The sequence below is a fragment of the Equus asinus genome, chromosome 19 (assembly GCF_041296235.1).
Source record: "Equus asinus isolate D_3611 breed Donkey chromosome 19, EquAss-T2T_v2, whole genome shotgun sequence".
Classification (NCBI taxonomy): Eukaryota; Metazoa; Chordata; class Mammalia; order Perissodactyla; family Equidae; genus Equus; species Equus asinus.
Window position 1 is genome coordinate 10,869,739 of NC_091808.1, and position 24,958 is coordinate 10,894,696.

The 24,958-nt window shown below is 41.5% G+C and overlaps 1 protein-coding gene across 2 annotated transcripts in view; it reads left to right on the plus strand.

Annotated features, from left to right (window-relative positions):
* DNER (delta/notch like EGF repeat containing) overlaps positions 1-24,958 on the plus strand; it is a 302,825-nt gene that overhangs the window by 171,291 nt on the left and 106,576 nt on the right. For both annotated transcript variants that reach the window (XM_014835920.3, XM_070489533.1), the window contains exon 6: positions 13,120-13,273. In XM_014835920.3, coding sequence (XP_014691406.3) covers positions 13,120-13,273 — 154 coding nt within the window. The remainder of the gene's footprint in view (positions 1-13,119; positions 13,274-24,958) is intronic.

Genomic DNA, 24,958 nt, shown 5'->3' on the forward strand with positions numbered 1-24,958 from the left:
TAATGGTCAGTGGGATAACCTATTAAAAGAATGAGTTATATGTCATGAAAGCACCAGTTGAAGTGATGATGCCCAGTCTACTGAAGAGGTTTTGTAGGGGTCTAGAATGGAAAAAGAGCCTTTGGCAAGATGAGTAGCAAAGGTCATGGTTTGTTTGAACTTGCATTAGGTTAGGGGCAGGGCTGCCCTACAGGCCAAGGTCACAGACTGTGGAACTTGTCCTGGACTCTGGTCACTCTTCTTCAAGCTTGAATGATTTTCATTGATTTTTCAACTAAAGAGTGCTCCTCTATTTTTAGGATTTCTCCCCACATGGAAGATTTGGGAGATAAAAAAAAGATATTATATTGTGGTATCTAAAATCAGAAGCAGCAGCCAAATCTGACTTTTGCCTGGAGGGCTTTATCAGGTTGCTAAAATAAATAAAAATGTAAGAAGTATGGGCATCCATATTTAGATTAGTATAATATTATACTTCCACTTTCTACCATTGGAACAACTCATTTTGCAATTTAATCCAATATATTCCATTACATTTGGCTTGGTTTAAATTCACAGGATGCTCAGACATCCGTTCCATTGATATCAATTAAAAAAAAATTTATTATGAAGGTCTTTATGTCTGAACTGAAAATTCTTTTCTTAAAAAAATGCTTCTAAAAAATAAAAGTAGTGACGTTGGTACAATCTAGTCACCTGTGCTGTTAGACAGAAGGCAGTGGGCTGGGGGTGCCTACTTGCTGTAAGATTCAAGGGTATCTAGGAAAATCCCTTCATCCCAAATTTCCTTGACCTACTGGGCTGGTGGGATGCCTGGAATCCTGCTATTTGAGCTTAATTCCTATGTAATAAAAGCATGATTTCCTATTTAAATGCAAATGTCCCTAAGATGGTATCACGTTGAGGTGTTATCTATCATTAAAACTGAAATAGCTTAGTTTAGTCAGGGGTTGGTTTTAGTAGGAAAGAGAGTAGTCGAGAATTCTAGAATCCAGGTGCCGTCTGGAAGTGTCGGGCACGAGAACAAGGCCCTGGGTTTGGGGAGGGGGATTTGTCGTCTCTCAACAAATCCGAGCCTTGTGTTTGGTTTTCGTTTCTCCCTAGTTTAGAAGCAGGAGACACTGGTGGCATTTGGGCCATTCTTCTGAGACAGATGTTATGCCAAATAAAAAAGATGACTTTTATTTTCTGGGAGCCTGAGAAGCTTTAGGAGAAGTGCTCATCTTATGACATAAATGACCTTGAGCCCCATTCCATAGCAAAAGCCCATTTATGCAACCCTCAGAGAAGACAGGAATTTGGGCCAGCTTATAGGATTTTTTTTTTTCTTTCCAACACAAGCATCTAAAAATTATAATTAGAAAAACTTTTTTCAGATTGGCTCCGACACTGAGGACCGTCGTGTAGGGCAGCCACACTGCTAGGTGTATCAGCCTTTGTCAGAGCCTGTGCACACGAAAGAGGAAGTGAGTGTAATGATTTTTCCAGCGCTAATATGGATCTGTGCTGGCCCACAGACTTCCACAACCACAGCTCTGTGACGTGGATTTCATCAACCCCACCTGATGATGGGCACTCTGAGCTCTAGGGAATTAAGTATGTGTTTCCTTTTTTCCAAATCAAGCACCCAAGGCCAAAATCCTATTCTAAGAGTCATAAATGACTTAAAAGAGAAATTACCAGCATCAAAATGATTAAAATATGATACATTAACTAAAACATTTTTGAAAGGACGATATGAGCAGTGTTAATGTTCTTACATTCAAAATTCGTATGCAGATTTTTCTCTCCTACTCAAGATTAGAGGAATTAAATTATCACATGGAAAGAAATCGCTTCCTGTGAATATTGTAGATTAATAAAAACAGTTTGAAAGCAAGCAAAATTCACCTTGCTTGTGAATTTACCTAATACTTTTGCTACCCCGAGTTAGATGTTTTGATGAGTTTCCTCTGGAAATTATTAGAATGATCCTTTTCTAATTATCCTGAAGAGACACATTTATTAGATATAACCTGCCATTTGTTAAATATTAAAATGATGAAAGCAACGAACAATTTATTGAGATAAGCTTTAGTTAAAATGAATGCTAGGACCTTCCCACCTTTGCTGGTGTTACTTCAGTTTGTGTGAGTATAAATTCAATAAAGAAAGGCATTCATCAGATCAGGAACTCTATATAAATGAAATCTTTCACAATAAAATAAAAAGATAGTATTTTTCCCTGCAAATACTGAAGAAATGTTTTTAGTCAAATTCCATGGGCTCAGGGACTATATAATGAAGACAAACCTCTTGAAATTCAGGCTATGATGCCAATATTCTCGATTTACATGTATATTCTTATTTCAGTCAGAACAAGGGGCTGGAGAATTGCATTCACTCTCCGTAAGGAAAGCTGAACTGATCCCTTATATCAATTCTATGCTGTGTTTTACTTTTTTATTTATTTACATTCTCTGTCTTTGGGTTGGATTTGAGACTATCCAGAAAAGTACGTAAAGTATAAAATAACCTATTAGGAGGAAAACAGATGTGAAGACCGAGGCAAAGGAGAGTTATGGGTCCAATAGGAAAGTAAGTCTAGAAAAAGCTGTAAAGGTAGAGGAAGGCCCACGTGCTGGCTAACGATGGGAACTGGGGACACACATGTGTTGCTTAGCCGTGGCCCATGAACATAAGAAACCACACAGTGCAGGAGTCCAAAGGGAATGAGGAGAATCGGGAAACGGGTGGAGGAAGGAGAGAAGAAAGAAGATCCACACACTAGAGTGATGTTCTGAGAGAAGCCACACCTTTTTTGGGGGGGGGGCGGGGTGTTGAACTCGGTTTTTCAAATTTTATTTTTTTATCTTTTTGTTGCGATAACATTGGTTTATAACATTATAGAAATTTCAGGTGTACATCATATTTCGATTTCTGTGTAGACTACGTCATGTTCACCACCCAAAGACCAATTACAGTCCATCACCATGCACACGTGCGAATCACCCCTTTTGCCTTCTTCCCTCCCATTTCCCTCTGATAATGACCAGTCAAATCTCTGTTTCTATGTTTGTTTGTCATTGTTTTTATCTTCTACTTATAAGTGAGATCATACGGCACTTGACTTTCTCCCTCTGATTTATTTCACTTAGCATAATACCCTCAAGTTCCATCCATGTTGTTACAAATGCCTGGATTTCATGGTTTCTTACGGCTGAGTAGTATTCCATTGTGTATATATGCCACATCTTCTTTATCCATTCGTCCCTTGATGGGCACCTAGGTTGAGAAGTCACGTCTTTAAAGTGGATGTCACATGGGTGGAGTTCTTCAGGTCTATCTCCCAATCTTGGGGTCTTGAGTATCAGATAGTGACAAAGGTCTTGAGAACTCAGTGGATCATCCCAAAAAAGGACAAAAGCTGCCACTCAGGACTGACCTAAGGAAGGACGCAGAGCAGTCATAGTGTTTGAAACAGTCAGGGCAGGGAACTGGGGGTTCCTGATGAGGGATCAGGTGCTCTACCTTTTACCTGGACTAGGTGCAGGTGCAGCTGGTGCCTGGTCTCTACGTCTGTTTGAGCACTTGATCATCCCTGTCTCCAAGATGTGTGAAGGGAAGGGCCAGTGAAAGCTTAATGGGAAAAAAGAAGTTGGAAGTTTTGATGATTTTACCCAAGCCTAATTTCTAACCTCTGCCTATATCCTGGCCCCTGAATCCAGCTTGTGATTCAATTTGTTCATTTTCATGACCTGACTCAGACAGGAACTGGGAAGATGGACCAGCCGTCCACTTCCTCATCCTGTGTCACTGATGGAATAATTTATTATAGAACCCCTTTGCTATTGGATAGGTGTTCTTGAATATCTATTGTATCATTTTAGATCTTTCAACAGTTAAATTTTTAAAATCACAACATAAATAATAGAATCTTTGGGGTACAGCATACCTCCTTTTATTTTCTCCCGCTATTGAAGTGAAGTCCAAAAGGAAACAAAGTAGTAAATGATATAAATTACTTGCCCCTGGTCAAGGAGGTAGAAGGACCAGGAATAGGATCTGAGCAAGCAATGTAGTGTTTTCTCTTCCTCTGCTATGTGGTCATTTGTGGTTCACTTTTCATGTGAACTATAGTTTCTTTTCATGTAGAGGGCAAGTCCTGGAATCTGATTACCTGGGTTCAACTTTCAACTCTTCAATTAATTAGCTGGCCAACCTTGGTCAGTTTACTCACCCTCTCTGTGCCTCAGTTTCGTCAAATATAAAATTGGAACAACAACAGCAATGAGGCTAACCGCATGTTGCAAAGCCCTTAGAACAGTGCCTGGCATTTATTGAGTGCTCAATAAATGTTCGTGACGAAGATGATAGCGATGATGACAATGACACAGACTTATGTCTCTAGTGAGATTGTTAACTCCTAGAGCACAATAATCTTATATGTCTCTGTATGTGCAATGCCAACCTTTTCACACAGCTATTGTTCAGTGACTACTGTGTGTCCTCTAGGATAATGAGTTGAGTAGAATAGGCACCAAGTATTTGTGAAGTACTGAAAGTAGCATTTGAGGAAGACTGCTCTGAAAATAGTTGGAGGAGTAAGCCAGAGAAGGGATGAATGAGTGTTAAGGGTTGAACTGTATCTCCGCAAAATCCTCATGTTGAAGTCTTGACCCCTAGTGCCTCAGAATGTAACTGTATTTGGAGATGGGTCTTTAGAGAGGTTATTAAGGTGAAATGAGGCCATACGGATGGGCCCTAATCCAATATGACTGGTGTCCTTGTAAAAAGAGATTAGGACACCAGCATACACAGAGGGAAGACCATGTGGAGACACAGGGAGCAGAAGGCCATCTATAACTCAAGGAGAGAGGCCTTCAAAGAAACCAACCCCGCCAACACCTTAATCTTGGCTATCCCAGCCTCCAGAATTGTTTCTGAAAAATTTCTGCTATTTAAGCCACCCAGTCTGTGGTCCTTTGTTGTGGCAGCCCTAGCACACTAATACAGTGAGAATAGAAAAGGAACCATGAGGTGGTTGTTAGCACTCAAGAGTGACATGAAATCACCCACAGTAGGATCATGACAGTGGACATTGGTGGCTCATATGGGACTGCAACCCAGGTCATCAGGTCTGAGTTAAAGAGGCCTTTGGAAGTCATCCTCTTCAAATTCCACTCAGTGCAGAAATGCTCCCCTCATCCGCTTTCTCAGAATGTTGTTTGAACCCTGCCCCTCCTTCCCTGTAACTTAATTTCTTGCATTTCTGGATAACTTAAACTGTAAGAATGTCTTTACAATGACACCAAATCTGCCTCCCTCTGCCTCTGACTAGCTGTGTGACTTTGAGCAAACTACTTAAATTCTCTGTTTCTTCGTTGGTGAAATAGAGAGACTGTTGGAGGATTAAGTGAATCCTTGCATGGTACTTGGCATATGGCAGGTGCTTTATTTAGTAAATGATGGTTTGGTACCCTGCCATGCCCCATTGGCTTTTCATCTTTAGAAAAAGTTACCACTGCTTTATCATCTTGGCTTTCTATTTAAAAACGTAATTCATAGTGAGTTTTCCATCTAAGGTAACTTGAGGAAGATGTTGAGAAGGATCCTATTCTTCAATGAGTCCTTCTCCTCAATAGTTCATACAAATGTCATTTTATTAAAATGTACATTTTATTAAAGCTTTTTTTCTTCCCATTTTCTTTTGGTATAGCAAAGAAAATAAGTAGAAGGCTAAATGGAATTTTAAAATAAGAAAGTGGAATGGTATGTCATTTACTTGTAGGATCAGGCTATTTTTTTTTCCCAGGGAAATTCAATAAAAGATGAATTTTTCAGTGACATTCTTTTTTTTTTTAAGTCAAATTTTACTTTTGCTAATGGATTAGAATATTGAAGCAAATAAGTACATGGATGTTAGTGAATTGAAGATCAAGGCTGATTACATGGAAATCTTATGTCTAGTTATGGCCACACTCAGAGTGCTGAGAACACATAAGTTGCCAGGATGTGGTTGGAAACTGCTTTGAACATCTCCATTCTGCCAATCCATCCATCCAATTTTAGGGAGAAAGGCTTTTACGAAATTTCCTGTAAGACATTTACTTTCTTCTCCCTTAAGTAATAAAGTAAACTTCAATGTCCTTTGGAAGGAAAGAGCAGGACTCTCATTCATTATTGTTTCTATTATTTAGAATTTAACATTTAAGCCAAAGACATGAATTCTATGAATGCATGAATGTCAAGTCTTGAATTTAATGTTTAGATGATCTGCATGTTTCTAAGCTTATTTTTTTAAAAATAAGTGACTACATTTGCAATTAGTGAACCCAAATATGAGTGATAGAGTGTGTAAGACTAATGGGAAAATAAGATTATAAGCAATGTGAGTATGGTGTTTAAATTACATGTGTAATGAGTAATAGAATAATAAGACCCAGCCAATAGACAGAATTTAAAAAATGTAATTCATAGTGAGTTTTCCTTTGAGATAGCTCACTGAGTTCCCAGCAAGCGGCAGCTATTTGTGTCCATGGCTGGGTTCCAGGTGTTCTTGTGTGGCCTGGGCTCAGGGAGGGGCGTTTATAAGCACTTTTACATCATAAATAGAATTCTCAGATAGTCTCTTAAGTTTTACATGCTGATAATCCTTTCTGTGTCTTGAAATATTAAATCTGGGTTTAGTCAAAGTCTAAATTGTACTTGTCCAGAAGAGCAGGCTGGACTGATCTTCTGACCCGTTAGTGATAGCTCACCTGTGCTTAATCAAATGAAAATGTGTGTATGGTTACTGCTTTTTATCTAGGCTTTAGTGTTTGTCAACTATGTAATTTTGGACTTGAATGACTACTCGGTCTAGTTCCCGTAGTCTAGGAGCCGGGACAAGGCGTCTGAGGCCTCCATCTCTGTCAATTCAGGGTCAGTGTGTTTGGGGTGATGCGATGCTTGAGTCTAAAATCTGACCGATGCTGTGTTGTCATATGAGTTAGTCAGGATTCACCACCTTCCTTTCCTCAAGTCTGCTTAGAGCAATGTAAGCTCTCCATCAAGGGGCTGCAGCAAGCTCTTAGTCAGGGAATCATCTTCATGGACAGCTGCACCTGGAGCTAGTCTATTAACTAGGAATGAAAAGATTCCAGAGCTTTCCAACGTTAGCAAACAGACTCTACTTCTTGATCCTGCCAGTGTACAGAGTACTAGTTTAGAGAGGGCTTCTGAATTTTTACCCATAGGCTTTGTGAGCAGGAATTGCTCTCTCCCAGCCGAGGCCTGGGCTGGGTGTGCCTTGCTTGTGACCCCGGTGTGCTGGGGAAGCTGAGAGGCAGCCAAGCCTTTCCTTGGCATTGGAATTGCTACGCCTTCTCTTCAAGAAGACTCTTTTGTTTAGAGGGAAATATGCTCTGTTCCATGATTCATGTTGTCCACAAGAGAAAACATGGCAGTCCCTTAGGACAATCAGAGCTTTTCCTGGCACTTGGATATGAAATAAATTTCTGGAGCAGGACTTCTTAGACCGGGACTCAGTGATGTGCCCACCACGTTCTCCTCAACATGCCTATGGTAAAGGCAACAGCAGATTCCACAGGGAGGCGCTGGACACAGGACACTGCCAGGTGATTTTAATGTTTCCAAGTTTTATCTTTCCTTTCTTGGGACTTAGCCAGACTCTTAAAAGAAAAATAACAAATTTTTTATTATGGAAAATTTCTAGCATGTATAAAAGTATAGAGAGTAATTTGGCAAACCACCATGTCTGCGTCACCTAGTTTCAACAATTGTCAACTCATTAGCCAGAGTTTTGACATTTTCAGACATTAAACTATGAATGGCCCAGATGTTACTTGGAACCAGGCTGGTCTATGATGGAAATCAAAATTGGCCCTGGAGAGTCCTTTAGCCAGGAGTGGTTTAAACAATCTTCTTTCCATTTTCAGAGGTGTAGGGCCCTGTTAGTCCCTTTTGGCTTGGGATTGTCCTCCTAATCCTTGTTCAGTATTCCCTTTAGTATGAACGTGTGGTCGAAGGATGTGTAAGTGGCTATGATGCTATCTTAACAAAACATAAGATCATCAGAGACAAGGAAGTAGGGGAAGAGGACCCTTTACCTGCACAGCCTCTCCTACAAGTCTACCTTTAAGCAGCTTATTATAAAATCAGCTCAATTCAATGAACACTCAAACATCTATTATGTATGAATAACTAAAGTCCCAGATATCAAGGACCTCCAATCCTGGCGAAGAATTGCCCAAAGTTTCTAAGTCCGTTCATGAGTGATTAGGCACTTTATGTACAAGAGATGCTTTCAACCCCAGGAAGGGGATTTTTACTCTATTTTGATACCTTATTTGAGTAAATTTGGTATTGTTCTTAAGGCTACAGGAAATTAGAATCAGTGAAGCAAAAGGACAGTGAGTGATGCTGATAAGGACGGCAGCCAAAGAGTAGGGGAAGGGGTGGAAATCTGGAGCAGGAAATGAAATACTTCAGTCATCAGGGGTTATTTTAGAGGAAGCGTGAGGGGCACCCCCACATGTGTCTGACCAGCACGGCGATGATAGGACAATATGCAGCTGTGAGTGGAAAAGGATTTGGAATCGGAAGATATAGGTTTAAGCCTTGACCTTATACTTGCCATCTGGGACACCTTAAATAATTTATCTGACCTCTCTGTTGAGTCTGTTCTCAATTCCTAAAATGGATCTGATATCACCCACCTGACAGATGTGGTGAAGATTTGATAAAATAACATAAGCAAGCTCTGTAAACAATAAGATGCAATGTCTAGTCAGCTGGGGTTTTTATGTTCATACTGATTTCAGCGAGACATCAAAAAGAGACAAATATATTTTCTGTATGCTTTGTTTAAGGGAGAAAGTAAAATAAAATGGATAAATCCTGACTCTGAAACAGAGAAACACAACTCCTCGGAAAGCTTCTCTCTCTGGGGTGATTTGTACACAACAATTAGGCTTTCGTGAGAGGTGAAAATTGAGAGAATGAGATAGAAAAAGTAACTTGGGGCAGATTGTCAAGGGTCTTCTGTGCCCTGCTAGGGAATTTAGACTTCGTTATTCATATATTTGGCTGTGTATTTCATAAAGCATTTGAAATATAAAAATTCACAAAGTAAGTCCGAGTCAGAGAAGGTATAAATTAGAAAGCAGTATCCATGTTAGAAGAAGGACGTAGTCATATAGGTCACAGAGCCTAGATACTTGTTAAAATTGAACTTCCAGTAGACTCTGAGCATACTGCAGCCAAATCCCAAAGGAGAGAAAAATGGGCAGGCTCGTGATCTGCATTGTTCCTGAGGACAAAATGTCAGTTCTCATGACTAGCAAAACTTTTACTGGCACTTAAATGAGTGCCTTTTCTTGGGTAGGGCTTTATAAATGAGGCAGAAAATGATGTATGGCATATAATGTGCCCACCAATGTCCTCATGGTAATTGCAATAGTAGGTTTAATAAGAATGTTTCTTATGGGATCCTTCTCTTCCTCTTCCCTACTTTATGCTTCCCCATAGCATTTATCACCTAATTTACTGCATTATTGACTTGTTCATTTGTTTATCATCAGCCACCCCCACTGGCGTATAATCCCCATGAGAGAGTCTTATTCCCGTTTGTGTCTCCCCTTCTAGAACAGTGCCTGGCACATAGTCAGGTGCTCAATAAACATTTGTTGTGTGGGTGAATAACTGAATTCAGTCTGACTGAAATTTTTTTCCTACCACTATCTGAGAAAGTTTCATTAATGTACAAATGGAATATTTGACTTCAAGCTCTTGAGGAAAATTGAGATTCCGCATTGGGTTCTAAAATTAATCTCTGAGGGTCACTTTTCATTTTACCTGAAAGAGACTTTTACACAGAAATATACAATAGTTTGGCAAAGATTTGTCTTCCTGTAATTTAGTTAAGCTAGTAATTTTAAGTCCATTTTCTCTCTTATGCTGGTAAGTCAATTGGTCCTAGGTTAATGATCTCATAGTCAGTAGGTTAAACTGCTTAAGGTTGGTATAACGGTTTACGACTTTTCGGTGATCAAACACAGTTTTCTGCAACAAATATGTTAAAAACATAGTTTCCTAATGAATATTCATGGCCTCTTACAAGTCAACAGTCTTGAAACTATTAAAACAAACCTTTTAATATTATAGGAAAGCTCTTAGTTCTTAGAAAATAGACTTAGGAAGAAATCTAACGTTATGGACAGCATGATATAGAATACACAAAGATTATGGTCATGGGTATGTACACATTTGTTAATCTTCTTCCTCATCCATCAATCAAAGTTTAAGAATCAGTTCATTGTTTTGCTTGGTCAAAAGCAATTGTTTCAACAGTTTCTTAAAGTTTCCTTCAAGGTTCCTGCTTAAAACAAAGCCAAACAAAATGTGTAGCTTCTGTTTTCGCTTTAAATTCAATCAAAGCTAACTCGAAGATATTTGATTTGGGACTTTAATAAATTATTTTCACAAACAACATATTTTCCGTGGAACTCGCCAGATGAGTTATATGCAAAATGTAGTCCCTAAATAGCCAAAGAAATTTATCTGCAATATGGAACGTCTGGATAGAAACCAAGTAAATTTTAGAGGACAGCTGCCAAAAATAATGACTCCTGGTAATTTATTAGGATGCTGAGACTCGCTTTGGAATTGTATGCGCTGGGCATGCACAGCATTTACATTTCAAAGGCAGTCACAAATCTGCAGATGCACAAAGGGATCCAGACACATCCCCTGCAAATATCAAAGGTGTACCTTGTTGTAAATCTGAGCAAGGACAAGATTTTCCTTAGAAGACAGTTCTAGAAAAGGAGTTTCCTATGTAAAAGTCTGCCTTTCTAATAGTCCTTGATGCCCCTTCTCCCAGCTTTCAACTGCAAAGTCTATGCAAACACACACCAAAGGAAAAACTCACATCATGATAAACCAGATAGGAAGTCAACTATTGCTAGAATGCAGAGGGAATTTCCGTTTGCCACAAAGAAGTGTGAGAGATGACAGAAATAGAAGGCAGAAAACTTAACTCTAGCTTAAGAAGAAAAAAGCCATTGCTTTTCTTCCAACTGTTCTGGCTTCTAAGACATAACTGCAGAATGTGTTCTTGAGCTAAAGAAGACTTGATTATGCAGATTACAAGGATTTTGTCAACTCCTTTAACAAAAACATATTCAATTAACAAAAGAAACACACCCACATAAAATCTGGCGCTTTGGTCGAGCTCAATGTCCTGTTTGACTGTCTGGCTTCTTGCTTGGTTGCTGAGGCCAGGAGTCCATCTACTCCTGGTTTGTCACTTGTGGCCAGGGGCATCCAGTTCCAGTGTAAGCTATTATCTCACTGTTTAAGGGACAGTTTTTCTTAGAAAAGGAGTCTTCTAGGAGTGGGGCAAGTTAGATGGAAAGCACTAGAAGTAAACCTACAAATAGAATGCAGCCATAAAACAATTTGCATAATGAGTTCTATGAGTCTTCCTTCCAGGAATGCGAGGCTGAGTCAGTACTAGAAAATTTAAACATTCAATTCGCATCTTGGTAGGTCAATGATAAAAAAATTGATGATTTTTTTTACAGAAGCTAAAATGGCATTTGATAAAATTCAGTCATCATTCCAGCTTTCTGCTTAGTGGGGACTTCTGCAAACCTCCCTTTGAAATCAAAATTATTCTGGAAGAGCCACCATTGTAACCACGAGGACTGGAGAATCATTATTTGCAATTGATATGTGCTTTTGGGGGGTTTTGTTTTATCTAGAAAACCCAAGAGAATCAACTAAAACCTCTGACCTGTAGCGAGAGCTCAGTGTGATGACTGGTAACATAAGCCTAGCATTTTATACCAGTAATAATCGATAGCAAGTATGATGGGTGTTGCAAGAAAAGGATGAGGAAAATATCTCATTAACACTAGCTACAAAGAAATCTAAATATGTAGTTGTAAATTTATCAAGAAACGGACAAGAACTATAAACGTGATTGAGAGATGAAAAAAATACTAAAGAGAAGAGTGGACAACGCTTTCCTCTTTCAGGAGGGAGGAAGGCGCTGTGTTGTCCTTTGGAGGGGAGTACTGGGTGGGGATCCTGAGTTAACAACACCTAGAGAAGAGAGGAGAGTCTCCCTCTAGGAGCAGGAGGCTGGGACCCAGAGAGGGAGTCTGGGCCGGCTGAGAGGCTGTGGGCGGGGCTTTGGAGCAGTAGAGATTCAAACACTTGGTGATGTGTGGGGCTTGGGGAGAGCTGGGAAAGATGCTTTTGAAAGTTTAGTTTTGACTTTTTCAGAAGCCAGGTTTGCTTAAGCCATCCTTCTTTGCCTCCTCCCTTCCTCCTCATGAAAATCTGCGCTAACGATGTCCATTGCTTTGCACAGGCTTTGGAGCCAGCTTAGGGTTTCTTTTAGACCTGCCACCACCCTCAGGCCAGCGTTAAGAAGAGAGGAGGGCTCATTTTTATTTCGATTTTACAGGCATCTCAGAATTAAATCAAATGCAGTGCTCTGGGTCTGAGTTATGGACTTTTACTAAAATAATGTTAATCTCATAAACCAAACAAAAAGCTTACTTGAATTATATACTCTTCATTTTCCCTCGCACTCAGATTGTAGGCATGGCTGCACAATGAGGCCCATTTACAGGGTGATTCAGTAAATGCTGTCAGTGCTCTGGAACTGGAACAGTGGTCCGAAGATGACATTTGATGATGTTTTTGTTGCAAGCACTGTCTCTGCTGAAGGATTTAGTTGGTTGGAGTGACATCTAATTTAATAGCTGTAGCACAGTATATCTGCTCTAGCAAAATTGCCATTTCCCTGTCAGGCCAGCAAAACTTCATTTTTTGCTTAAAATACAGGTATTCTTTCCATTTCTATTTTAATACGATTGGAAAAGGTTGGGATAAATATCAATAAATAAAAAAAAAAATAAATGTTTGGAGTTCAACTGTAAAGAAATACATACTATTTCTCTTAAAGCTATGATTTTAATCAGATCATGACGTAAGTGACAGGATTAAAATACTCAGTGTGGGTAAAATTATAAAGAGAAGTAGTGCTTTTGAACTTTGAGTTTCACAGCCGAAGCATACATTTTGGAGGACTCAAGTAACATATACTATATATTTGCATTTTAGGCAACTTTTTCCTGTAACTGTGATGACCAATATGTGGGTACTTTCTGTGAAGAATTTGATGCCTGCCAGAGGAAACCCTGCCAGAACAATGCCAGCTGTATTGATGCAAATGAAAAGCAAGATGGGAGCAATTTCACCTGTGTCTGCCTTGCTGGTATGGTGTCCATTGTTAATAGTTATTATATGTCTCTTTTTAGAGTATATGGTTATTAATTAGTGATGGTTAAATAATACTTTGTCCAGCTGTTGGACAAGGTGACTTCAAGATCTCGTTTGATTTCCTCAGTCTGTGCTTTATCTAATTGGGGCATGGAAGAAGGAAGTTCACATGGGATAAACATGGTGTCCCTTAGCTGGCTTTCTGACATTAGGATGCTTCCGTCTTAGCATTCCACCATTTTTGTTCTGGGATCATGGTATTCTTGGTCAAATGGAGACGTGAGTGTTTCAAAAACAATTCTGCAAATATATACTGAATGTGGCCTGGTGCTGTGCTGAGTGATTATGCTAAATAACTTGAGAAAAGTCTAGGATAAATTAGGTTCTTCTGTAAAGCCAGCTAATCTTCCCATCCATTTACGTTAATTTCCTTTTGTTTATGTATGTTCATTAGCTTAAGTTCTTGGTACTCTGTTCTTCACATTGCCCTTAACAAAGGGCAAGTCTTTACCATTCCTTGGTTGATATGGGGGTTTCCTGGATATTCCATGAGATTTTCAAATCCTCAGAGTGACTCTTAGGAGAGCGCAGTGGACGCTGTGCACACATTCTATTCTCTGGCAATTATCTTAATTGACTTCCTGCTCAGCCAGCTCGATGGTAAACCCTCAAGGAGCAGGAATAGCATTTTACCAGTGAACGTTTTCATACTGCTGTTGAGATGCAGCTTCAAGCAAATGCTGAGTTACTCCTTTTTTATTATTAAACAATGTGCCAAACTGACATCATCTTTCTTTTTCCATTTCATCCTGTTGCCAACGTCTGCCACTGAGTGGGGATTCAGGATGAGGTAGGAGTTGGAGACGGAGAGAGGGATGGAGTGAAGTGGGATTTGGGGTGATTAAATGCTTATTGTCAGAAATAAGACCCAACAATGGCCGAAGTTTATAAACGAAAAAGTCAAAGTTCTTCACGCCTGTGTCCCACACTTTATCAAATCGTAAGGACGGGTTAATAGTTTGGTATATATTTTGCACACATGTGTGTTTGTGTATGTGTGTATGTGTATGTCTATGTGTGAGTGTGTATATTTCTCTTTTAGATCAGATGCTTATGTTTTTCTACATGTTTTAAAAAAGTGATTACAGTATACATGTTGTTCAATAACTTGCTTTTTTCACTGTATATATTTACCAGTAGATCACAGACATCCTTCCAGGTCAGTACATACGGAACCACTTCATTCATTTTAACAGTTTCATAGTGTGTCTCCTTAATTTGTACCTACAGGTCAGACTCCCCTCTAAACCCATTTATCCAACTGCCTACTTGGCATCTCCATTTAGATGTCCCAGGCCACCTTGAGCTCGGTCGTTCCAAAACGGAGCTCATTGTGTCCATTTGCCAGAATCCAGTCACTTAGTCCACTTAGTCCCTAGAGGCTCTGACTAGGAAAGGAGACAATAGGGTCAACAGTCTCACGGGCTCTGTCATGCCAGGTGCCCATGCCAGTAACTGTCAGAGGTGGGATTTGAACCGGCGTCTTCTGCCTGCCTCCCAAGCCCATGTTCTTGATTATTACACTCCTTTTCTGTGTCTGCAGCCACGCAGTTGTGCAGTACTTTCCTGGTTCAAAGGTTATGACTCAAGACCATGTCCTTCTCTCAGCTTTCTCATGCCCAACAGGTCTCCTCTTAAGAGAGAAAATATTAGGCACTTTTGTTCAAAAAAGGGACTGGATGCTCGAAATGAGGAATTTTCTACTTAATTTAATTCTGAATGCCTTTGAAAAACTTATATTTCTCTAGGAAAACCACATTTCCTTTGTGAAAGAACTATTTACAGGTTAATTAATATCAATTAATTCACTTCTGAAGCTCCAGATATATGCATGAGAACTCTCAAACAGTGGGAAGCGTGTTTTCCTTTTGAAAATTTATCCTGCTGTGCTCAAATTGTTGCAAGTTTGATCATGAGAAATTACCTTGTTTGATGAATGAATGACTTCAAACCAGGTTCTTGACACCAGAGAACAAGAACTCCCCACAAAGTCTCTTCGCGGAGACATTGTTGTCTTGAGGCAATGTTCATTTCTCTTCAGAGCAGAACATCTCTCAGTAAGTGAAAATATTATTTTCAGCAAAGAAGCTTCAGCTCCAAATTTACTAATATTAATTTCTATGTCAAATGGCAGTGCCAATAGAATTTTTTGAGTCATGGGTAAACTAGAGATGTATGAATATGGCAGATGGGCTGTTCAGTCCGTTAAGTAATAAACTCTCTGCTTTAGTTTTCATTTTGATTTTTATTGCAATTTCTTGGAAGCAGGAGATGATTTTTGAAATAGTAAAACATTGACAAATGTCATATATGTGTGCGTGCCATATAAGATGAATTATAGATTGTGGTCAATAAAATTTCTATTTTGGGAGGAAATTTTTATCCAGTGTGATTGATGTTTTTCTTAACTTTCTTGCAGTACTTTCAAAAAGAAGGGGATTGTCAACAGCATCAAACACTGCAGGAGAATCTAAGAGGAGGTTATTGATTTTGGCAACAGGGTTTGTGAACGCCATTGGCGGCTCCTGTTTAGATTGATGTGATGGCTACATCAGAAGCCTGGAGGTCTCTAACAGGCTACATATAGGGACAAAAGCAAGAGAGGTGGCTAGAAGTTACCAGACTCTTTGAAAGGCAACACCATATTAGGAAATAGTCACAGCCACTTGGTTTTCATGCAGCTGATAAGCTGCGAACTCCCCCAAGTTGATACTGGTTGGCAGCGACAAGGGTGGACAGGATGTAGATGGATGTGTGAATGAATGAACAGTAAATACAACTGCTCTAAAGGCAAGTTCAGTGGCAAAATTAATGTGAGGAGCAGAATCAGGAAGAGTTCTCATTTTGTGTTTTAACATTATAGCATACTGTTTAAGCCAGAATGCCCACATGGCAATCATAAATCCCACACAATTAGACCTGAAACGTGGGCTGTTTCCTCTGTTTGTTTCCCATCTAGCTTTGGTATCAGACTGTCTGGTTCAGAAAGAGCTTCCTGGAGACCCTGCTTGTTGCCTGAGGTTACATGAGCCCTCAGTGCCAGAGGCAGGAGACCTGGGACCATCTGCCCTGGAGTGTAGACCCCTACCCACCCCACTCGACCACAACCTCCAGAGCCAGTGGTCTAAATCCTGTTTCTGTCCTTAACCATTTTCTAGCTGGGCTCCTTGGGCGAGTTACACAACCTCTCTGGACCTGCTTCTTTGACTCTGCAAGGAGATTACAGCAACCTTCACCACTGCTGCTTATGAGTATTAAAAGAGAATGTAAGCTCCTTGTCTGTTCTGTGGGCACGTATCCTGGTGCCTGGCTCAATAAAGATTTCCTGAATGAATGAACAGAATGAGATGCATTCTATATGAGGCACGCAGATACATAGCCGGGGCTCGATACTCTTGCTTCTCCTCTCTCTGCCCTCCCTCTCTGGGCTTCTCCCTGTAGCACATGTTGTGTTTTTTGCCTCCACGTCAGATTGTGGCTGGCCTGAGGGCAGGGACTCTTAGATGACATTAGTCTTTATTTCTCCATCTTCTGTCGGTGCCAAGCCCTATGCCTTGCACATAGTGACACGGAATGCATGATTAAGTTGAAATTTAACTTCTTTAATCAAGATTTATTTTATAAAAACCTTCTAATTCCAAGAATATAATTTTTCCTCAAAGGAGCTATTACTTTTTCTGAAAAGAATAGCTGTGATCCACATTCACAACCACCACTGCCAAAATATTATTAGCATCGTACAAAGCATTTTTCAGCTTCAGAGTACTTCATTGTTCCGACTAATTGGTGATTTCAGCCTATTTTTAAAAACTCATTGTTTCCGAGGCAAGGGGAACGTAGCGGGTTTCCGTCCCAGCTTTATTCTTTTAAACACTGAGTGTTGCTAGGATAGACTCAGATGCCTTTGAGTTGTGAGTTAGAGATGGGTCACCTCCTCCTGGAGACAAATCTTGAGTTGAATTTGCTGTGAGTCCTCACGTCCAGTCTCACTCAACTCGAAAAGGGAGTGTGGGGGTCGGTTCTTTGGCTGAGTGGTTAAGTTTGCACCTTCCACTTCGGGGGCGAAGGGTCTGCTGGTTTGGATCCTGGGTGCAGACATGGCACCACTCATCAAGCCATGTTGTGGTGGTGTCCCATGTAGAAGAGCTAGAATGACCTACAACTAGGATATACAACTATGTCCTAGGGCTTTGGGGAGAAAGAAAAAAAAAAGAGGAAGACTGAAAACAAATGTTAGCTCAGAGCCAATCTTCCTCACCAAAAAAAAAAAACAAAAAAAAACACACCAAAGGAGTGCACTAGCAGATGAAGGCAGTTTTTAAAAGTAGGTTAGTTCAGTGTTTCTGAATGGAAGGAACCTCAGAACTTGCCTCTGTACATGAAGTGTGGGAAGCAATGGTGACTTTGTGAAGCTGAAGGACTTGACCAGAGTGACCAGGGTCTAAAAGCTCATGGAGAAACAGGAATTCAGGCCTCTTCACTCTGTGTCCATCTTTGGATCAGAGTATGTTTCACGGTCACATATTCATGTCTGTGAATTTTCCATTAGTTCTGAACAGAGCAGGAGGTGTGGACATCTCTGACAGGCTATGAATGGGTTGCCTGTGATGCTGCTCGCCCCCCTTGGGACCAGAGGAAGCACCATTTGGGGCAGAGAGGATGAAACAAAATGTAACATGGCTGTTCGGGCTTTCACTCCAGCCCCTTCTACTTACTAGTTAAGCAACTTCGTGCGACCCCCCCCCCCCAAACTTTCCGTTCTTGGGTGTCCTCATCTTTAAAATAAGCGATTGTTGCGAGGATCATTCATTCATTCAACAATTATTTACTAAGTATCTACCATGTGCTGGGCATTTTCTAGGTGCGGAGAATACAGTTGTGAAAGAGGAAAGTCCCTGTGCTCATGGAGGTCATGTTTTAGTGAGGGAGATGAGTCAACAATATGTGTGTGTGTGTTCTTTGTTGCATGAATGTGTGTGTGTGTGTTTGCATATATGTATACAGCATCTGGGTGTATGTTTGCATATATGTGTAAAGCGTGTGTGTGTGTGTGTGTGGTCAAGGGAAGGAGTGAGGTGTAGTAATAGGTGCTAGGAAGTGAGTAAAGCAAGGTGAAGAGATCAAGAGAAATGGGAGTATGAATGTAGACAGGGTGATTAGGTAAGACTTCTCTGAAGGGAAATACTTGTGTAGAGACATGAATACTAGGAGCTTGTGAACAATGTGCATAGCAGAGGGAATAGTATTCCAGGCAGAGGGAACAGTGCATGCAAAGGTCCTGAGACGGGAATATGTCTGGAGTGTTTGAAGAGCATGCACCTAAAAGAACCAGTGATGAGTCTTAGTGCTGGGAAGGAGGTGTGAGTGGGCTGTGGAGGGATGGGGATTCCATCCTGAGAGTGACAGGAAGCCATCCGAGGGTGTGAACTGAGGTGAGCCATCTGATTTCCCTCTTGGAAGGATCACTCTGGAATTTAGTAAAGAATAAATATAAGGAAAGGGAATTGGGAAACCCACTAGGAGGCCATTTCCTGTTCTGGCAAGAGATGGTGGCAGCTTGAGTGCTGTGGAACTGGAAGAGATGAGAGGTTTGGGATTCAGGATGTACTGGGAGGTATTGCTGATAACACTGGCTGATGGGATGAATGGGAGGTGTGAGTGGAAGTGGGGAGCTGTGGACGACGCCAGTGATTTTTTTAAATAATGGTTTTATGAGATACAATCTGCATACCATTGAAGTGTACAATTCCATGGTTTTTAGTGTGTTCATAGAGTTGTGTAACCATCACCACAGTTGAAAACATTTTCATCACCCCAAAAGCAGCCCTCTACCCTTTAGGTGTCACCTCCTGATCCTGCTATCCCCTTCCGCTGGCCCTAGGCAACCGCTGATCTACTTTCTATCTCTTTAGATTTGCCCATTCTGCTATTTCACGTAAGTTGAATTATATGATACTTTGAAGTCTGGCTTTTTTCATTTAGCATCATGTTTTCAAGGGTCAATCCATGTTGTAGTGTGAACAGTAGTTCGTTCCTTTTTATGCCTGAATAATGTCCCATTGTATGGATGCACCACATTTTGTTTATCCATTCATCTGTTGATGGACGTTTGGGTTGTTTCTATTGTGAGCGATGCTGCTATGAAGCCCGCCTTTGATGAGATCTCCCTTCTCTCCTCCTCCAGGATCTTATGCTTCCAGCCTTTTCTGGCTTCCTCTCTCTGTCATCCTCCTTCTCCCTCCCTCTTTCCCCTCCTGGCTTCTTGTCGGCAAGGATTCAAAGGTCTCATCTTAAAACCCGTCCCTCAAACCAGCGAGAATTTAGTAGGTCCTTGTGGCTGCTTCCACATGTTTGCCTTCTTTTCCTCCTCCTCTCTCATCTTCTTCATCACTGGCACACAATGGTCTAGATCCAATTCGTAATTTTCTACCCACTCAGTTACACTTTCTTTCTCTTTATATCATGAAACTGCTTCTCCAAGGTCGTTGGTGGTGTCCTTCTCACTAATTTCCAGGGCTTTTTCTTTGTCCTCATCTCTTCAGAAGCATTTCTTGCCTGGCTTACAGAACACTGCTCTGTGTCCCTTCTCCTGGGACCTCTCCAAGCCTCCTCCCCTCCTTTCTTTTTCCTTTCTATCACCAGAGCTCTGTCCTTAGCCCTCTCTAGCCGATTTCCTCTGCCTTTGGCAGAACTCACTCATTCTGCCTTGTTACCTCTAAATGGATGGTTTCCAGACTCTTTCTTCCCAGCCTGGCCTGTCACCTCAGCTCCAGCACTTTCACTAGACTTGGCACTGATGTGTCTGCTGACTCCTCATCCCCCTCCTCAGACTCAACTGCAGACCCTCAGTGTCCCCTTTCCTCTGCCTCCCACACATACTTTCAAGCCTGGCTTTTTCCCATGGCTCTAGTTTCTATCAATGGTGCCCTAACCGTGCTCATCGCTCAGGCTGGAAGCTTAATCCTGATGAGTGACTCCCTCATCTTGTTTATCTTTGGATAGGCACCAGGCTTGCTGTATTTATGATGATCCTCCATCTGTCCCTGGGCTTTGCTTCCTTTCCCATCACCGACGCCTGCTTCAGGCTGTTGTCATCTGCTGCCTGAGTGACTGAGATAAGCCTGTCCACGTCTCCACAACCCATACTGCCTTGCTTACGGTTGCAGCACAACATTCCAGAAGCCCGGGACTGGGGAGAGCTGACTGGGCTGAGAAGTCAGATTCCCCATGTGCAGAGCCTGTTCCCGCTATTCATTTTCTGTGTGACTTTGGGGAAATTAATCTCACTGGGTCTCAGCTTTCTATCTGTAGATTGCGATGGGTGACAGAATCCAAAGCACCACCATCCAATGGTTGTTGTGAAGATTAAATAAAATGATGCACGTGGTGTACTTAGAAAGGTACCTGGCACCCAGTAAGCAGTGGACAAATGGTAGCTGCTATTATCATTGTTGTTATTGTCAAGCCAACAGTTTGAGGCCCTTCACCGAGCCTACCATTCTGTCCTCTGGCCAAAGATTTTGCCCAACTCCTTCTGTGGTCTCCGTCTCTGGTGAGCCAACTTGGACCACGAGGGACCCTCAGAACGTCCTTTTCCCCTCTGCTAAGACCCAGAAGAGCCAGGCCTGAGCAGGCCACTCCCTGCCCTCATTCCCTGCCTTGGGGCTGGCCTTGCTCAGCTCTCACAGTCTTTTCAAACAAGCTTCATGAAAGGGAAAGAAAAGACACATGGGGAGTAAAGAGCATGGGGTTTGGAGCCTGCTGTCCTGGGTTTAGTTTCAGGCTGAGTCACTCACCGACTCTGTCTTGCTCCTCTGAGCCTAAGGTTTCTTGTCTGTGAGATGGAATAACGATATTGACCTTGTAAGAGTTAAAGAGAACACACACAAACGCACACGTGGAAACATGCACTGACAAACATAGACACGTGCATACACGTACATACACATATCCACCTATAAGCACATATCTACACACACGCATACCTTCACACTGGCACAGAACAGCTGATCCATAAAGGGCACCTATTTACCCCCTAAATTACCCCCTAGTTAGCCGCTAAATACCAGTCAGAGAATGACCAATGACAAGGATCAGCGCTTTCATTCTTCGAATTCTCTCCTCAGAGCCCGTGTCCACCCCCTATGCCCGGTTTTGAATGCCCCTTTGGAGGTCCCTCATTTTGTCCAGACCAGAGCACCTGTCCCCAGGGAGAGGGGACGAGAGACTTATGCTGTCCCCTCAGCTGAAGCGAATGAGAACAAGAAGTGACCACTCTATGACACAACTTCACCAAGTCTGCACTCTGTTCAGAAACTTTCAAAGATGCCCACTGGTAACCCCAGCTCCTCAGCACGTGGGTTTGCGGCCTGTCACAGCCTGGCTGCAGCCCAGGCTTCTTCCCCCAACACTCCAGTCAGTCCAGCCTGTCACTGTCATCCAAATGTGCCTGACTTGGTGCCGTTTCTCTGCTTTTGCTCACATGATGTGTTTAGTTGTCTTACATGAACGGGCCTTCCCTCCTCCTCTGGAGTGTAAGCTCCCTGCAGGCAGGAACTGTGTCTGAATGTCTTTTGGATTCCCCAAGTGTGAATTTTCACTCACAAAAAAATTCTTTCTGAAAGAATGAATGAATACCTCCTTTATAGTTTGATTTGTGGCACAAACTTAGACTTCATCTGATAAATATCTTGAAGTCAGTCCCTTAACTTGTCTGTCGCATGGCATAAGTTCTTAATTCATTTATTGTTTTCTTCCTTTTGATTTCAGTTTCTCAGGGGGAATCATCAGGATATATTTAATGAAAGGAGCTTTCTCAAAACCTCTCCCCCTTTGTAATCACCAGATTAGAAGATATAGGGTGTCATGTATAGTCCGGCCTATATCAATATCACAATTCTTATTTGAGTTCTAGGGAAATGGAATAAAAGGGGTTATTTAAAAAATAGCACGACATGGGCCTTATGCGGTCATTAATTACTTTATAATGAGCACCTGTGGTGTCCCTGGCTCTGTGCTAGGGGCCGGGGATGAGAATCACTACCACCTGCTCTTAAAGACGAGCGCAGTAGATCTGGAAACAATGCAATGACAGGTGCAATAATGGAGCCTAGCGGCTCCCACTCATAGAAGGAAAAAGCGTGTGTCAACGGAGCCAGCAGTAAAGGCTTTGCGATATGATGTAGTATTTGACCTTCTCTGACCTTTTCCTTGGTAATCTGCATCATATGTGTACCTCTTAAATGAATAATATTAATATTTGATATTAAAAAAACTGTTTGCAGCTAGTTTTCCAGATCAGTGATTCTCAAACTTTAGCATGCGCCCCGTATCAAAGTCACCTGGAGGGCTCCTTAACACTCAAATTGCTGGGCCCGCCCCCAGAGTCTTTGATTCTGTAGGTCTGGGGTGATGCTGGTGAACTTGCATCTGAGCAAGTTCCCAGCTGATGTTGATTCTGCTGGTCTGGGGACCGCACTTGGAGAACCACTGATCTAAACCGCTGGTTAAAAAGTGAGAGATAGACAATATTGGCATATTGCTTGGCGGTGTTAAAATCGGTAAATTGTTCATCCATTAAAAAATATCGGGCCATTTGTGATGTGCTAGGCATGGTGCAAGCTACTGTGGATTCAGGGGCATGCTCCACAGAAACGCCTCCTGCTGCTGGGAGTTGATCTCATTCAGTCATTACCATCGTCCTGGGAGCCAGGTATCGTCATCATCCCCATTTCACCCAGGAGAGAAAGGAAGGTCAAAGTCAATCGTTTGATGCACTCACTCAGCTGATCATTACATCACCATCCGGGACCTTTGACTCTCCAAACCACTGTGCGCCCCATTGTGCTTCTTGCCTAGTACTGATTAGATGTGGTTATTTTTTTTTCTAACCTTGAGATTAATTTTCCTAGTTCTGCTGAATGTTCGCTTTCTTCTATGCTTTTCTTTCTATCGCACAGTCCTGTTTTGTTATACTGTATCGATTGCCTTCACAGATGGGCCTCCTATGTCTTCCATGCTTTGTCTTTGGTTTTTGAATTATGTGTGCATTTGTTCAGATGTGTTTGTTGTCTCCCCGCCAGTGGCTCTTACTAATTTTTTCTGTTAAATAATTTCTACCTTCCGACTTTGAAATTGGATGCCTCTGAGATTGAACGTCTGGATGGCACACAGATTCCTGCTATTTATTTCTTGCTTCAGTGTGCTAATATTAGGCGCTCCATCTCTGCAGCAGCGGCTGAGGCCCCAGCCCAGCTGCTCGGATCCCCCGAGGGCGAGAACTGAGGCTGGTGGGTTCTCTTGGTGGCATCAGGCTTTCAGTACAAATCCAGCTGCTTCGCCTCGCTGCACAGGCCAGGCTATTAAAAGAGCAGGAACGTTAAAAATAGCTCCCACCACAATTCCCACCTTGGAAGCTTTGAGGACAGCTGTCCAAAAAAACAATTAGATTCTGCCTCAGGGAGTCGAAGCGAGGCAGAGGAATACTGTTATTTCAGTAGAGGAATCATGAAGTAAACATCACAGGCAAAACAATGGTGCAGGGGAGGAGAATGTTTCAAAGAACAACGATCATTGCCTTATTTTTTATTTTTATTTTTTTTATTTTTTAAGATTTTAATTGTTTCCTTTTTCTCCCCAAAGCCCCCCAGTACATAGTTGTATATTCTTTGTTGTGGGTCCTTCTAGTTGTGGCATGTGGGAGGCCACCTTGGTGTCATTGCCTTATTTTTTAATAGTCTGGCTCATTTAGCCAACTTGGCTTACACCTCATGTAATTTGCCATTGAACTCCAGAAAGTTTCTTTCGTTTGAAGAGTGTAGCTGGTAGAGAGAGTGATTTAGGGGTGCTGAAGGGGTGCCATTTATTGTGATGTTGTTGGCAATCAAAAGACGCCACTAGGATATAGTTTTCTCCAATCTGTTTGGATATTCACAGCAAAAGTTAGCTATTTTTCTATCTCCATACACTGATAAATTTTAAATTATATTTTACACTTAAATACAAAATAGTGTAAAATTCAATACTCCAAATCTACATTAGACCAGATGTAATCTAGTGTCCTCCCCCCACCTCCCAAATGGATTATTCCATTCAATGCATTTCCTTCAAGGTGTCTAGACATCGTCTACCATCTGGCAGATTCACTTACCAGCACATGCACTTGATTGCATCTCACATCATTTCTCATGGTCAGACTGCTTTGAATGTGCTGAGTCTCAGACCAGAACTTTCTCCCATCATCCTGTATGTCCTTGAATGGCATCCTTATTATATATCCCAAGGCACAACTTTTCTAATATCTTTTTTGTTATATTAGCGTGTTCTCCAAAGAAAGAATAAAACCTCTGTGATTCTCTAAAAGGAGAGATCCTTATCTCCAATAGTCATCTGTTTTTTTGTTTTGTTTTGAGGAAGATTGGCCCTGAGCTAACATCTGTACCCATCTTCTTCTATTTTATATGGGGGACGCCTGCCACATCATGACTTGATAAGCAGTGTGTAGGTCTACGCCTGGAATCCTAACTGGCGAAACCTGGGCTGCCAAAGCAGAGCACATGAACTTAACCACTGCGCCACCAGGCCGGCCTCAGTAGTCATCTAGTTTTGAACCAAGTATTTT